Below are 18,164 nucleotides of genomic sequence, written 5' to 3' on the forward strand. Positions count from 1 at the left end.
GGAGAAGTTTGTTTAAGTTTGTTAGGGTGGTGGATGGTGGTTGAAAGGGATAACTGAGGGGGAATGGGAGAGTGAGAAGAGAGGTTTTTGGAGTGAGGGAGTGAAGTAGAGAGAAGAGGGGAAGGAGTTTGAAACTGTAAAAAAAAAGAATGAATGCGTTTCCCCCAGTTTTGTGGAGTGTTTTAGCTTTTATATGGATGTGAGATTGTATGGTGCATATGGTGTGGTGTTGTTGCAGTGCAGTATTTGCATGGGAATATTGGTGAATGATCTCCATGTTGCAACAACAAGATCATGTCCAGGTCTCACTTTGGGTGCTTATATCTCTCTCTATAGGACACCATTTAATTCACTTGTGGACTCGATTTGGAGAAGGCACGGAATACTGGAGGTTTGATGTTGGAGAGATTAAGAAATAATGTCTGTAGCCCTTACAAGATGACTTGAAACGTGGTGGTACGCAACTGACTCATACCGGCGCACGTAGCAGGTTCCTGGCCCGAGGCCTTGGTCAAGAAGCAGTTTCCAGACATATGACTTTAAGGCTTTAGATCTTGCTCCAAATGCAATTAAATCTTATGATCTTTGGCTACTTGGATAGAAGACACGGGATACAAGAGTTTAATCCTTCGTTAGATTCATGGAGATGCTCCTAGATTCTTAAAAATTGATTTGAAAATTGTCTACCACATGTTCGATTAAATGATGCGCGCATGCCTTGGCTCTGGCCCATACGTTTGGCTGAAAACACGACTTAGTTAAAGTGTGCCTTTAAGTCCCTCTATCTTACTCATTACATGTTCAACCTTAGTGACCTTGGATTCATTAGAAAGAGGACATAGAGGAGAATCTAAGCACACCAAGATTGCATTTCATGGACCCTTTAAAGCCTCTATAATCAACCATCAAATCGGCACGCCAAGTGTTTGATAGAATGTGTCGCGCGTGACTTGGCTCTTGGCCTGACCAGATGTGCAACTTAAACTTGGCGAGGGCGTGGCTTTGGAGGCTCGTGACTGATTTAATGTGCATCCAAATGGCTTTTTTTTTGGCTCATTATATAGAAGACATGGAGGAGAGAAGAATGATACCAAGTTTGCCTCTTGTGGCCATCTATATTTCTCTATAATCAAGCTCAAATTCAACACGCCACGTGTTCGACGAATTGCGTCACGCTGCCCAGGAATCTTCTTAGCATCTTAACTTTTGTCTCAATGATAATGTTCAACTTCAAACCTGAACAACTTTTGATTCAAGCATCTTTTGAAGATGACCCCAACTACAAACTTGTAGTATACCACGGGGTGAACATTTTTTATGTTGTAACTTTTTTGAATCGAGGCCCAGAAGTACATGTAAAATGGCTGTGAAGTGAGCTGATCAACCATGCCAAAAACTCAATATTTTTTCTAAGTGTAAAAACCCTCCATTTTTGATATTTTTCTATTTTTGGCAATTTTTGTCAAACTCCTGATTTTATCCGTTCTCTGACTTTTCTTGACTGATTTTTTCACCAAAAGTCGATATTTGAATAATTCTTCAGATTTTGACCCAAAAGTCAATTGTACTGATTTTTCTGATTATTGATGAAACTCTTGATTAAATCTTTTCCAGTCAAAACCAATTAAATGAACATGTCCACATAGTCAATATGAGAGCTCCCCATTTATGAAACCCATTCCTGATTAATTGTTGACCAGAAAGTCAACTGGTTGACTTTGGTCAAGGAAACCCTGGTTTGGGAGATCAAATGATTTGCAAGCTTGTACCCTTCAATCAACGCCTTGGATTGAGACTGAGAAAACCCTAGTCCAGGAGGACTTCAAATGAACATATAGCCACATGATTACACCTCAGCCCTCTTGTTTTCTGATCAAAACTTCTTTGCAATAAGGCTCTTCTTTGCTAGCCCTTGATTGATACCAATGATATGAATGCATGAGTATACGTCATGGCCTAAATGATGTATGTTATGAATTATAGGCCGTATGAATAGAGTAGGACAAATTTGGGGTATGACAAAGGGGACTAGACTACTCTCGTTATAGAGGTACCATTTAATTGTTGTGTTTGATTTACTTATTGCTAATGGACTTTAAATTATTTCGATGTTGCATATTCTATCTTAGAATCTGAACTTGGTCAGATTTTGAAAATGTTATTTAAAAAGGCAATAATGATCAAATACACAATTCAGCCCCCCTCTTGTGTATTTTTCTACCTTCAGGTACCCCCGAAAAGATGTTTTAAGTAAGGAGCAATAAAGACGCAAATCTCCAAGAAATTGGAACATTCATTTTTCTCTCTCCAAAGATAAATGAGAGAGAGGTCGGCATGTGAGACCAATACAATAAACCTTTGTCTTACTATACATAGACAACAACTTGGGATGAATTGTTTTGGGCCGACCATAGTAACCCCAACAAACAACTTTGAAGAAATTAAATCCTTTTAGAATCTTCTCAATGCATGAGATTTATCCTACCGATGATACAGAGGATTTGAATTTCAAGGGAATCCAATAACTCTTTGTGATTCACGCCTCACAAATAACAAGTTTGTTATTCCCTCTTTATTATATATATAGAAGGCGCCAATTCAGATACTAAGTTTCAAATTCAACTTCAATTCTCTCTTCTCCCTCACATACTAACTTGAGCGTTGGAGTGTCAATCGTGTAGGTCATCCCTTCTAGGTCACAGCGGAAGCTCTGGTATGCCATTACAACTGATCCTTACTCCATTTCTGATTCTAGTAATGAACAATATTCAATAAAAAACTATAAATTTTAAGAAAAATTACACTTTGTACTTTTTAGAGTATTTTTCTCCTTGGTTCCAAATTAGACCTTTATTTTATCTTATCAAAAACCACATTTCTTATGGCGAGCATACACTAGGTTGATCTCCTTAGATTGGGAACTTGGATTTCCAATTTTTTTTATTCTTCTACTTCTGTTTTAAATTAATATTTATATCCATTTCATCTCCTTCACAAAATTCATCCATTTACCATAAAATCATCAGTCAAAACAACAAATCCATAAAAATGATTTAAACAACCATGAATTTGTAGAAAAAAGAAATGACCATGTACCCAATTGTTTGGTCCTCTCATGACCACTTGACCATTTTCTTCCACCAGTTCACCTTGGGTACTTGGTCATAGTGTGAGGAGGAGTTTTTTTCACTAGGGAGCATTGATACATAGTGTAGGACTAGACATCTTTGTGAGAGACACGCCACTTGTCCACCCAAAACCTTAAGGTGATAGGTGAGTGGGTTCTCCCACTTATAAATGTTCAAGTCACCATATTCCTATCTAATATGGGATTATTTCTCCACTTACTCACACTTGCATTATTATTCTAACAATCTGTAGCGGGGAAAATTTGAGATCAAAGCCATTGGATTGACTTGACTCGTTATTTCAGTGAAAGTCGCCACCACACTTTATTGTTTCCAAAGAAAATGGGAAAAGAGCGAAATAAACCCAAAGTTTATAAAACAAAAACAAAAAAAAGAGAGATTTTAGGTACGGGTGTTGATTATACAAGGGGAAGGTGTTAGCACCCCTCATATCTGTGGTACTCCATAGGAACTGTCATACCCCAAAATTTGCCCTCATATATTTACAAACGCCATTTTATTTCGAATAAATGAATTGGCACAGTTGGTAAGAATTTGAGCGTGAATGGTACAATAGCACGAGGTCTCGTGCTCGAGTCACATTATTAACATTTTTATTCTATTTGTTACTAACTTAATTCCCGTTTAATTTATTTTTTTTAAAATCACAAAAAATTTGTTTGTTTATTTGCAATTAATTTTTTATTTTAGTTGTTACTAACATTTTAGGCTAGTTTTTTTAATTGGTTAAATATAATTATAAAAACTCAATGAGAATAATTCCTTCTATTTGGGCTTTTAGTTATTTTTAATTAATTTTGGTCCATCAAGTTTAACCTAATTTTGTATATTATAAATAGGACTAATCCTTATTTTCTCTAAAAAGAAAAACCTCTCTAACCCCTATTCCACGAAAAGAATGCACTCTGCAACCTTTTCAAACACAGAGAACTTCACTAATACCAACAACTCTCATTCTCTTCCAATCACCGTTTTTCTAAACCTTTTTCACTAACAATTTTCCAAATCATCCTTTACACAATACATAACTTGTACATTTTTTTTTTTGTTCTTTTTACAGGAAAAAATATCGAGAACAAGAAAGGAGAGAATGCATTCAGAACCGATCCTTCGACTTCAACGAATCTCTCGACATCATTACAACCACTTCACCAATCAGGACTAACAAAAAGTTAACACTACCATTCCAACTCAGATAAACGCCAGATGATAATCACATATTGCAGATCGAAAGAAAAAGGAAAAAACGATAAGGATTGAATCCCAGTTAACCATGAAATTTTATTTTTTGTATTCTTCCTGTGTCTGTTTCAATGGTAGTTGCAGGTTGTTCTTAGAAAGCTCAAAGCGGTACAAGACAATTGAGGAAATAGAAAATCACAGTGCCGTCTCGAAAGTTCTTGCCGATGGGCCAAACTACCACCGCGCCGCATGCCTCCGGCGAAGCTTTCCCCTCCGCGAAACCGCAGCCACCGTGATCCCGTCGCTCCCACCGTCAGCCTACATCCGCAGCAGCACCGTACAACCACCACACGAGACCGCCGCCACCATGGGCTTTCCGATTCAGATCCGAACCGCAACCTCCGTCGGCTAACATTTCACCGACACCTCGTTTTAGTTTCCGATTTGTGGTGTTGGTTTGTTTCCTTTTGAATTCTCTAATGAATATTAAATTATGCTAGGTATTGTTTCAGGTTAAGAGAAATTGAGGGAGAAAAGAAGAGGTTGGAAGGATACAGTGAAGAAAGAGGAACGAATTTCATGTGGTGCTCTGTTCTTCTTCGAATGGAGTTTGTGCTATTTGTTTTTATTTTATTTTATTTTATTTAATAATAATCTACGCCATGTGTCTCGCACCCATTGGCCTTTACCTTTTGCAAACTTTGACCAATTCAAAATTGGTTGCATTCCTTTTTTCTTATACGTTAAACTTATGGTAAATAAAGGGGAACCTAACCTTAATATGTTTATTTTCAATTAATTAAATGTATTCTAATGATTATCATCATTATCATAAAATGGTAGTAACTTTGAACCATTCAAATGGTACATATGGAAAGGGTCACGGTTTTATTATTCTTCTTTTATTTATTTTTTTATTTTCTGTTGTTTTTTTTTGTTAATAAAAAATAGTAAAATACTAAGATTAATAAAAATACTAAAAAATATTGTTTGTTTTATTTTTTGCTTATTCCTTAATTTTTAGATTTATTTATCAAATATTTATTCATTATTTTTCACCTTTCTCTCATCCATTTTTAAGCATTGTTATTTTGCTAACATTTTCTTGTTTTTACGAGGTACTACCGTCGTGAGCATTGGACTGTTTTGCAGGCATTGCACACGCATGCATGGATTAATCAGAGATCTTTCCGACTACGCGCCTGATCCAAAATACGAAGTTAAGTACTCTGTTTAATTTAATTAAAATTCTATTTGGTTTATTTTTAGAATTAGGGTTTGTTCCGCTTTCATCTTCTTTTGCCTTGCCTCTTTTCAGGGTTAACCTAAAGGCATCCTCCGACTACCAACCATATCAGGTCAAATGCAAAAAGTTAAGTGCCCTTTATTTAATCACTTATTTCAAATTATTGTCTCGACCTTCTTATTTTAGGGTTAGAGACGTTCGCCTCTGAATTAGCCATACACTCACCCTATTTTTGGTTTGTTTGCCTTTTCAGGGTTCGTTGATCGCCAAAGCTACGAGTTTGGTAACCCTAAACTCTAATCTTTTATTCTTTCTGTTTAATTATTACTTATGTCAAACCCTACTAAGGGATCCGCTGGTTTCATTGTCCCCTCCCCCATATTACTGTTTCTTGCCTTATATTATCTGCGTGGTTAGTAAAATAGGGAGTGACAACCATTAAATTGAATTAGCCTCACTAATTTACAAGATAATATAATTGAATATAATCACGTGATTGGTGCACACACGCACGCTTTTGGGGTAACCTCTCTGTTGCCTTGTTGCCTGTTGCCTGTTGCCTTTGTGTTTTTTTGCAGAATAAGCCAAGTCCCTCGAATACGAGGATACCTCAGCCATGTTGCCTCGATAAAAAGGTCACGACCCTAAATGATGCTGCCTTCGATACACAAATGACCTCGACCCTCGGAAGTTGCCTACGGAAAAAGGCTGAGGTATCTTCTGGTTGCCTAACGAAAAATGGCTTATTCTGATCCTTGCCTTAGACTACCTGCCCTTCTATGGCATGGGACAGTCTTATGGCAAAGGATGCTTCGACGACCCTTCGACCTCCAAACGAAAGGCTTCCTGCCCTCTTATGGCAAGGATTGACCCTTTCATTCTGAAAGGCTAAAAAGAGACCTATCATCTGAGTTTAAGGTAATTGCCCCTAATTGCCTTGCAATGCTCATCTTTAATATTCTTTCTCACAATTCTTCGAAAACTGGCTATGCTCATTTACGAGCTAAAGTCCCTATCTCTTTCATCTACATTTTCTAAACAAACGAGCAAGCAAAGCAATTAAGAGCCCATGGAAAACCATGGATGCAAAGGGTGCCTTACACCTTCCCTTTGCATAAATTACCCCCCGAACTTAGATTTCTTAAAAGGTTTTTTTCTGTTTCTTTTTGCCTTTCCGAATATTGTTTGGATAAAATAAAAGTCGGTGGCGACTCTTGCTTACCGCGACATTCCGATTAATAAAAAGTCAGTTCACCGTATTACAGGAACCTTTTTGAAAATATGTGTTTATTAAAAGGATATTGTGTGCAAAAGAAAGGGTTTGTTTAATTTTAAAATATCCTCGACGGGACATTACATCTTGTGCCTACATACCTCCTCAGCTCAATGGAGAAGTCAGAGCAAATGTAGTTCAACTTTAGGGGAAAAAATATTTTTAAAACTAGATAGACACTTTATCATCATAAAAGAGAAAACTCAGCCAATTATCTTGAACATGAGATTAAATGGACCCTTTGCATCACAAATGAAGGAAGGGCTCCAACTAGGATAAAATTAACAAGTATGCCCCTAACTCCTTCAAGTGGAAAAGGTTCCATCATATCAATCAATATCAAGACTTTTGAGGATTTACATCTCACCACAACAACTATTCATGCCTAAAACTTTGAATGAAAAGCCAACAATGGCGAAAAGATATTTTTAAAGAAAGATTTTGAAAAGAGTTTGCAAACATAAGAAGGTTTTGGAAAAAGGGAGAAGATTTTGAAAATCTAAGAAGGGGAAGGAGATGAGGGGACTATCCTAAAGCATAAAGTAAAATCTAAGGAAAAGAACAGTCTAACCAAACAATAAGCCAACACTTGACATTAAAGAGTCAATATAGATTTCCCATCCTTTGGACTACCATAACCAAGCAAACATAATACCAACGGGGGATCCATATGAACTTGATATCTTCAAGCATAACTTGCACAAAGACTTTGGAAATTACACCATGAAAACTTAAGACAAAATTGGGCAGAGTAACAATTGTGTTCAGATGAATTCTTTATCTCAATGCCTTGGAATTAACCATCAAGGACTTTCAAAGAATCACCTGCATACACAAAGAAAAATAACCCAATACCTTGGAGTAAACTCCAAGGACTTCCAGACAAACAAACACAATACAATCAAAGTAACAAGAACTCGGACGAAACTCCAAAGTTCTAGGGTCAAGATCCTAATTCTAAGTCCATAGATCCATCCTCCAAGCTCAGGGTATGGTAACCAAAGTCCAAGTCCACATTAAGTCTTTTAAGGTTTAAGTTGATTATTAGTATTTTAAGCATAAAAGTAAAGTATGGCCCAAGTGGACAAAAAAAAATTATAAACATAAACATATATCCAAGTGGACAAACGAAAAATTGCATAAACATAAACATATGTCCAAGTAGACAAAGGAAAAATTGCATAAACATAAACATGATGATGAATGATAAATGGTAAAATAAAAGCATAAAGCATAAAAATAAAGGCGGTATAATAAAGAGCATACAATAAAGTTAATTGTTAATTGTCAATTGTTAGTAATTGGTGATCAATGGTGAGTGAATGATGAGCTTGGGTTCTAAGTTAATGAAAGCTCATCAGAAGATTGATAGAATCAAAGCAACTACACGATAAGTTTTCAAAAGTCTTGAACCAATTGTCATACAATCTCTGCCATTTTGATCTTTTCCTTTTAAGGGACGAAATGTAGCGCTATTGTAAGCAATCTCCAAGTAACTTATATAGAAGTCACCCTACAACGAGGCCAGTCAATAATAATTTTAGTGCTAATGCATGCGAGAGAAACGATATGTAGATCGTTTTCCGAAAGCGATGTCGCACGAAAAGAAAAGAGGTAACAGTTTAATCTTCATCAAGAACTTAAAATAATTCCAATGATATCGAAGATTTTCATCGACCAAAATAAAAGAGATGAAGACAAAGATAGAATCACATTCAAGGTTCCTTCCATCTTTGAGTTCAATCACTTAATATTGTGGATTAAATCTCTAAACATATCATTAACTCAAAGCACCAAAAATGAATTGAATAATTCACTTTATGATAGATTTGAATTAAAGAATGTTTATCCAACTTCATCAACACCCTAAGTCCATTGAATTTGAAGAGGAATTAGACCTCTAAATTTGCAATTCAAAGCAAATATCAAAAGAAAAAAGTAGAAGAAGAGGAATTACCAAAAACAAGTTTAAAAAAGCAAAAAACAACATTCCGTCAGCGTGAAATTGATTTACCCATGAGGGAAATCTATTTCACCTGAAGCATTTTCAAAATCTGCGTAAAAAACAACAGGGAAATCGATTTACTCCAGAGGAAAATCGATTTCCCCTATGCATTTTTCAGAAAAAACAGCATCTAAAGGGAGAAATCCTTGCTCAAACATATTATCAAACACCTTATGATCTTGCTTGCAATTGTGCACAAAAATACCATCAAACCATGAGCAAATACCACCATAGGAACCACACAAATGTAACAATCAAGATCCACAAAGTATCACATCTTGAAGGATGAAAGTGGATCAAGAAATTACCAATTACAATCAACTTCTTCAAGAACAATCTCCAACATGCTTTGATCTACCAAGAATGGATGAAGAAAAAGTGTTACGATGGAGGTTTAGCTCAAAGATTAGTAAGATTCAATGTGAATCTCACTAACTTTATGAAAATGAGCTTTGAGTGACATGGGTTTTGGAGAGGATTAAGAGAGTATTTTGCAAGAGTGATTTTGGCTATCAAGAACTTCAAGAGTTTTTCTTGCAAGGTGAGTTTGACTATCAAAAGCTTGTGAAATGAATGAGAGGAGACCTCTATTTATAGAATTGGGAGTGAGGGTAGTGGCAAATTGGTAATTGTCTTTTGGAGATTAATTTGAATTTGATTGGTAAAAATGGAATTAAATGGGGTTTATGAAGGAAATTAATTATGATAATGATGTGGAATATTGGTGATAATATAAAAATGGTCAAGTGGTGCACATGTCATCAAATGAGGGTATATTATAGAATTTAATCATGACAAGATATGGAATTATGAGATCAAGAATATTCTCCCAATAAATGAAAAATGGTGTCAAATATCACTAAACTTGAGAATTGCTCTTTTTTGGCCAAATTTGCTGCATGAAATCAATTTACCATTGAGGGAAATTGATTTCCCACTGCTCACAGTGAAATCCTGGTGCAAAATGCAGTATGGAAATCGATTTACTCTAGAGGTAAATCGATTTACACAGTGAAAAATGGCCAAAAAGCCCTATTGGTTGGATGCTTTGGCTTGGTACCTACAAAACACAAACATACAAAAGGAACAAAGCAATATTTTTGGTATTTTGGTTAGTATAACATATACAAGCTAAACAAATATAGGTGCTTGATGGTGCCCTCAGAGATGAAGTGAGCACAACACCTAAAAACAAAGCTTCAAGATGGAGCTCTTGATTAATGATTGAGATGTAAATGATTGAGATGCAAATGATGTATGATCTTAGGGAAAAAATTGGGGTATGACACAATCCCCCACAAACGTGAGTCCACAATGCTCCCCCTCATACTTGTACCCCCGTTGACACTTTGCAACGGGACACCACTTCCTGGGCTTTTCGATACAAGTGAGTTTGTCCCTTTCTCGAACCAAAGGCTCATTATACCATTTGTTATGGGAGTTTTTCACTAGGGAGAATTGATATTTAATGTATGACTAAACCCTTTGTGAGAGACACACCACTTGTCCATCTAAAACCTTAAGGTGATAGGTGAGTGGATTCTCCCACTTATAAATGTTCAAGTCACCACATTCCTATCTAAGGTGGGACTATTTCCCCACTTACTCACACTTGCAATATTATTCTAACAATGACCACTTGATCATTTTCTTTCACCAGCCCACCTTGGACGAGGTTCTTGCCTCTCTCCTGCTTCCAAGAGTCATCAACAGCCGCCTTCGACTAATCTGCAACATTATTGATCATCATATTATAAGACTTCTTACTCAAAGTTTCTGGAGAGTATTGATCTTGGGGCATCGCCCATTCTTTAGTAGGCCCTCGAGTTCATTTTCTACTTGATCAAGAGTTGGTGTGATATTTTCCCCACAACCACTTATTTGACCAGTCCCGTCACATCTGCATTTTGTTATTGTAGAAGGGTAGTCTTCCCAAGTGGTTTTTTTATCTTGATTGTATAACGAATGACACCCATGATATATATAAAATACAAGGGAAACAACAATTATAATAAGCTATAGGAAAATAGTAAAAATGTATATGAGATTGGTTCTCTCTCCTCACCAAATATCTTTTTCATTTCTTATTTGTAAGTCGCCTCCACCAGGGGGCAAGATGAAAAAACTCTAGAAGAACACACAAAATTTGATGAGCCTCACGACTCTGAATAAAATTGTGAATTACCGATCCTTGATGTTTTTGAAGCAATCCATAAAAACATCAAACATTTTCTTTACTTGACGCAGTGAAAGCAACCTTGCGACTATTACAGCAGAGCATAAGTACGTTGCACATTGAATAGATGAAATAACAAATTTAGATTGGCGCGATGTTCCCGTGCTCGCACCTATACTGAAATACCTACTTATTCATAATTTAATGGATACAATTGTGAATGAGCAATTCTTAGATGATTCAAGACCCACACATAGAAATCATTGAAAAGGAGTCTAAACTGCATCATAGAGAACAAGAAATTATTAAAGGGCAATGAGCATTAATAGAAGCGACTGCATAAGGATATTCCCATGACATCCTTTTCCACGTAAGGATGTATATGAGTCTCTAAGAAGCTCGAGATTGTGTTGTTGTCCCCTCTAAACCATCTCCTCTTCCCTATTAACATAAAAAAAATATAATGGTTGTGAGTTATGAAGATGCACAAGATTCAAGGTACCGCCTAACCTTATCATCACTAAGTTCTCGAACGCTCAGGATCCTAAAGTGTTTAATACACATATGAGCCCTCAAGCTGCACTAGTACTCTCCAATAGTGTCCAGGTTCACAGGGTGTGCAAAAAAACGGGTTTTTCATAACCAAATTGGTATCCAAATTGTTCCACTTTTTAAAACTCAATCCAAATGTTAAAATATAAAAACGGGTATCCATTTTATTATCCAAATATAAACCGGTACCCACAATAATAATGTGGTTTAGTTATTGAATATCCAAATTTTGTTGTGTCAAATTTATATGTATGTCTCTTTTTATGGTTTATCATATACATATGATTCTCTAATAACATATTAATAATTTAAATTAAAAGTTTAATTTTAAATAATTAATTATTAAAATAGAATGAAATTATTTAGAATACTATGTTCATTTTTAAATAAACTAGTGAATAATAGCAGTTTTGCAAACTCTGAAAAAAAGTACAGTTTTGCAAACTGATTGTTTTAAATTAATACTAAATATTTAATTGTTAAATAAAAGTTGTAATTGTTTTATAATAGTAACAGTTTTAACATATTGTCTCAAGTATACCATGGATCACCTTTATCTCTCTTTCTTTTCCTATACACATACTTTAGAAATAACATAAGATAAGTGATAACTACTACCACACAAAAACACACAAAAAAAAAATATGTCCAAATAATTTATATTCTCCCCTACCACTTATATTAACGTTAAGTTAGTTTACGTTAAGTTGCATGTAGTTATGTTAATTAAAATAAAATTGATTTTAAATATTAAATTGATTTTACAAAGTTTGTATTAATTTAAAATGAATAAAATAATTTATTTAAAATAATTTATGTGAGAAACTGGTTTAAAAAGTTGGTATTAATTCAAAGTGAATAAAATTGATTTTAAATATTGAATTGGTTTTGAGAGAAACCGGTTTAAAATTAGTTTTTTTAAAAATTGGTTTTTTTAAAAATAACCGGTTTAAAACCAAACTGATCCACATGTAAACCGATTTTTAAAAAATAAACCGATTTTATGAAAATGGTTTTAAAATCCAAACCAAACCATATGTATGGTTCAATTTGGTTTGGTTTTTGATCCATGCACACCCCTAACCATGCATACTTCAGGGAATGCAAGGAAACAACCAACATCCGTGATATCAAGCCTAAGGGTTGGCTCCCTCATCTTCCTCTACGAGCCCCTCAAGGTCTTCATCACCTTGGGGACCCCTATATTCATCACTGTCATAGTCAGAACTCCTAGAATCGGAGCTATAACTAATTTTTATGAAATTTACAGGAGTAGGTATCACTGACAAGGGGACCACAATAAAACATGCCCAATTAGAAAGGTCTAATCCATAACATCACCGCATAACAATGAGCAAACATGTGGAACCTTGCTAGAGATCCAAACACCTGATCGAGGCTACCAAGGATCATCCATCGTCAGATCCGATAATAAAACTCCCCACGACGCACATCGGATCAAGCGAAGACAATTTTAAACGCCTGTCATATATAAGCTCTACCACGCGTCATAAGATGTATTATCTCATCCTCACTCTTGTAAATTACTTTACTATTATCGTACTAACTCGGACGTTGGAGTATTAATCTTATAGGTCCACTCTGCTCCACAATACCAAAGATTCTTGCCACCGTACCGAAAGGTCTTTTTCCCTTCATCGGACCAATCTCTCGTTTCGTGACCAGAACAATTATATATTACAAACATATTATTAATAATATGGTCCAACACCAATACGCTTCTCTAACAACATGGTATTCAATGTTTATATATGAACAAATCATTGCTTGATGTACCTACCTTAGATACTTTTTCTGATATCCTAGTGAAAGCACAGGCAATCAAATACAAGGCAGATATCAGTTTTCATTTGACATTATTTAGGATGAAAGCAATATTGGCAATAGTTCATCTAAAGAAACTATGCATTGCAAATTAATTCTCTAATATCAAACTATGGCACAACCTATTGTAACACAAGCAATTGAGAGTAACCCCTAAAACGTGTCCTGGTATGTGCTACAAGTGGAGTTTGATTTAGAGAAGTAAACAATGTCCTCATGGTCATCAAAAAAAACTTGAAGTGATCTAGGAATAGGAGGCAAAGCAACATCTAACACCCCTTCAAGTATTTGAACTACTTGACTCATGGATGGCCTATGAGTCTCATCATCTTGAACACACCAAGAAGCAACTTTTATGACTCTAGTGATTTCCTCAACATCACCATCACCCTCCAATCTTGAGTCCAATAGGCTAATCAAATTCCCACCTTGGTGTAACATGTTTGCTGCCAATGTAGGAAAGAAACTAATTTGGCCATCTTCAGAAGGATCCGAGTTTCTTCTACCCGACACAAGTTCAAAAAGCACCTTTCCGTAGCTGTAAACATCGGCTTTAGCAGTTATAGCCACTCCAGAAATCCATTCTGGAGCTAAATAGCCTAATGTTCCTCTGATGGTAGTTAGGACCCTGCTGAAGTCCCTTCCAACAAGTTTTGCAAGGCCGAAGTCTGCAATCTTTGGACAGAATTCAGAGTCTATGAGAATGTTTTCTGGCTTCACGTCGCAGTGAATGATACACTCTCTACACTGTTCATGAAGATATGTCAGTCCTTTAGCTATTCCAAGAGCAATTTGGAATCTTACTTTCCAATTCAACACCTTGGAGTTCTTAAACAGATTTGAGTCCAAAGACCCGTTCGGCATGTAATCATACACCAGAAGCCTTTTGTCGCCTTCAGAACAGAAACCACGAAGCCTAACAAGATTGACATGCTGAACAATCCCAATAGTACACACTTCTGTTCGAAACTGCTTTTCGCCTTGGCTAATGCTTTCGAGTTTCTTCACTGCTATAAAATTAGAATTTGGTAATATTCCTTTGAAGACAGAACCAAAACCTCCCCCTCCGAGCTTCTCAGAGAAATTATTCGTTGCATTTTGCAAATCTCTGTATGCAAATGCTATCAATGAACCCTCAACTGAAGTTCTTGCTCCAGCTAGTATCTTTCTTCGCCTAATCACGAGAATTAGAACAAGAACAAGGAGAATCACTATACCACCAACTGCAGAACCAACAATACTAATGGTTGTTCCTTTATTACTTTTCGAATCATGAAACTCAGATGCTGCAAGCTTGAGAAACAATGTTTCTCCATTTCTGTCATCTTCAGAAAGCTGTTGCAGATTTAAGAGTTTTCCTCTCCAAATGAAGCAACCGCTACCGTTATAAACATATGCAGTGCAGGAACAGTTGCTCAAACACGTTGACTCGCATTCATCTTTCAAACCAGCTTCCACAACAGGATGTGCACGTTCAGGCAAAGCCAAATTCGATTTGATTAAGAACCTATCTTTGGTCCCAATAGAAGGATCAGAAGATAGCTCACATTGAAATTTGTTTGTTTTCACACAACCCTGCGAGTAATCACCAAGGTCCCAATCAGATTGTGACTTTGGTTCATAACCATTCAAACAATTGCAGTAAGGCTTTGATATCTCATTGCAGCTACCAAATGCACCACAGAAAGCATAAACCTGACACTGCCCTCTTGGCTGTGACCAAAACAAATTCCATTGCTGAGTACCTTCGAGCCAAGTAAACTGCTTGATCTGCCCCGACACATCCATCACGAAACGGGATATAGTAGAATTATTCTGTAAAGAGAAGGTAAAGTAGCTCTCGTTTTCGTTCGACACAAAGGCAAAATTGAAGATCTTGTTTGACCACATTATAGGAACCATGGGGAATATTTGGCCATTCCAAGAACCACTTGTCCAATACTGTTGAGTGTTATTCCAAAAACTCAAATATGAGTTGGTTCCATTAGGATCTAGTTGAAGAGAGAACAAACCAGTTGATGGATCTTTGCTGTTCTTCCATGCAGTAAGATGCTGAGTCTTGTTTGTTATCTTGTCAAGTTTAAGTTTGCCACCAGGAAGCCATGTATCTGTTGGAAAATCAAAACTATGCCACAAAGCTTCTGATTCTGATGCATTAGGACTGTTACTCAATATAAGATTACCTGTATCTAAAAGGACAGCAAATAGAGAATTTGAACTAGTAGAACTCAAATTTGTTGACCAAACTAGAGTTTGAGACTGATCCAAGAGAACTAAATTACCATCAGAAATAGCTAACTTGGAAGCACTTTTATTAGAAACTGGGTCATCTCTATTTGCTACCCAAACATACGTCCTTATAGATATCTTTTTGTACCACATGCCTATGTAATAGTTAGAGGAATTACCTATATTAAAGAAACCCAATTCAAAGTTGCCATCTTTGGAAATAAGAGTTTGATCACCAGAGAGAGATTGGGTTGATGAGATGATGGTCAAAGCAGAAAGTGGAGGATAGGTGTGCAAAGAGAAGGAGATGATAAGGAGAAAAAAGGAGAACACTGGTTTCTTCTCCATGATGTTAATGTTGTTTGTGATTGGTTGTTTGGGAATGAAAATAAGTGATTCGAAAATGTTTCTAACAAATGACTTGGTCGTGCTGATATGAAGATAATAGTGACTGAATTTGGCCGCAATATATACGCTTTGGTATTTTTTTCCAAAATAAATGATTTTATAATCTCAAGCCAAGGACTAAAAGTCTTAGAGTGTAATAAAATACAACTAAGAATTAGTTTATTTTTTCATTATATTTAAGGGTTAATGAACTTTTTGGTCCCTCTAAATATTGCAGATTTCGTTTTTAGTCCCTCCAAAATTTTCCTTTAAGAAGTCGTCCCTTCAAAATTTTTCGTCTAAACTATTGGTCCCTAACGTCAAATTTGCTAGAGATTAGCTACGAATTTAGCCACCGATTAGCTACGAAATTTGATGTTAGGGACCAATAGTTCGGAAGAAAAATTTTGAAGGGACGATTTCTTGAAGGAAAATTTTGGAGGGACTAAAAACGAAATTTGAAATATTTAAAGGGACAAAAAAGTTCATTAACCCTATATTTAATAATAATATATCAAAAATGTCATTTATGATGGATTGAATGTGTTTTTTTAGCTTGAACAAGTTGATCAAGTGAATGGCTGTATGTATTTTGAATTATGTGATGTCTTATTTAGTAAAGTCTTAGATTATGACACTCATCGTCTAATAAATGGACCGTCCGGACGAAACCTAATTGGGTCGCCCATGTAGTCCGTCCAACATAGAAGTTAAATAAGAGAAAGTCTTTGTTGACTTCGAAAATATAGTTGGTTAGTAATCACCTTAATAACGGGGAGCGATTAAGACCACGTCTAGGGGGACATAAATCCTAAGTCTCACGAAACTCCTATAAATACACTATCCCTCAATGGGATAGAAGATCTTCAAGTAATACATACTTACTACTATCCAACGTTACTGAAGGAGCACTCCGTTTCGAGTAACCTTAACAGCATCACTCTAACCGTCTGCCTGCAACCTAGAAGTGACAGTTGTAACACCCTATTTTTATTAGATTTTATTTAATTAGGATTATTTGATATTTGGTATTGTTTTTGTGTTTTATTTAATTATTGTTTAGGTGATAATTATTTAATTGTGTGGTAATATGTTATTTAGCTAATTAATAAATGGTAGAATTATATAAGAATTAGCTATTGGGCTTAGTTGAATTAGAAATGAGAATAGTGGATGGGTTAAGCCCAATGAGATAATGAGAGTTAGAAGATGATTTTATGACTTAACCTAAATTAGAAAAAGATAGAAAGAAGAGAAAAGAGGCATAGAGAAGAAAATAGAAGAAAAGAGAAGAGGAAGTAGATTCTTGAAGAGGGTCGATTAAGAGCTAGAGGTAAGGTTTAGAATCCAAATTCTTGTAGAATCTATGATTGGGTAATGTGTCTGTGTATGTGTTATCTCCAATCTTAGCAATTTCATGAAAATGTGTAAACCCTAACTTTTGTGCGAATTTCTATGGATTTACATGATTAAACATGATTTGGATGAATGTTATGGTTCAATGATGACTAATACTGGTTGTATTTGATGTTTATTGATTTTTGGAAGTGATTTGGAGTAGTGGATTGTGTATTTCGCAGTTCTGAACGTTGCTGTTTTTTTCTGTGAAATCGCAGGTCCGCTAAACGGCCCCAGGCTCGCTAATCGAATGCTGTTTGTTTTTCAAAAATAAAAGGAGCTCGCTAAGCGGACCCAACCCGCTAAGAGGAGCCCAGTTTTTGATTCGATACTGTTTTTAACCACTTGAAGCGGGGTTATTGAAAATCTAATTCAATAAGCGCGCTTGAGGTCGCTAAGCGGACCCTGCTGTATGGAACTTTTTCCAAACTTTGAAATGTTGTATCTTTTGATCCGTAACTCCTTTGTATGTGTCGTTTGAAGCATATTGAAGCTTAAGTAATTGTCTATATGATAGAGTAGGATTGGTTGGAAATTGTTTAATTTAATTATGAAGTTAATTGAGAATAACATGTAATTATGTGTGTATGTTATGGATGAATCATGTATGATCAATGTTCATGGATGCATTATGTGATGTTAATGTCATGAATTATGTGATTGATTGCTAGATGCTAATTGATGTTTGAGATTGGATTGAATGCCATGTTGTGTAATATTGT

General features: G+C 35.8%; 1 protein-coding gene across 1 annotated transcript; it reads right to left on the reverse strand.

Moving 5' to 3' along the window:
- Positions 1-13,323: 13,323 nt before the first annotated feature.
- Positions 13,324-16,082, reverse strand: LOC131601716 (G-type lectin S-receptor-like serine/threonine-protein kinase At2g19130). The gene has a single exon (XM_058873588.1). The coding sequence runs from the start codon at positions 16,003-16,005 to the stop codon at positions 13,582-13,584; it is 2,424 nt and encodes an 807-aa protein (XP_058729571.1). The 5' UTR covers positions 16,006-16,082; the 3' UTR covers positions 13,324-13,581.
- Positions 16,083-18,164: the final 2,082 nt, after the last annotated feature.

The sequence above is a fragment of the Vicia villosa genome, linkage group LG5 (genome assembly GCF_029867415.1).
Source record: "Vicia villosa cultivar HV-30 ecotype Madison, WI linkage group LG5, Vvil1.0, whole genome shotgun sequence".
NCBI classification, from domain to species: Eukaryota; Viridiplantae; Streptophyta; class Magnoliopsida; order Fabales; family Fabaceae; genus Vicia; species Vicia villosa.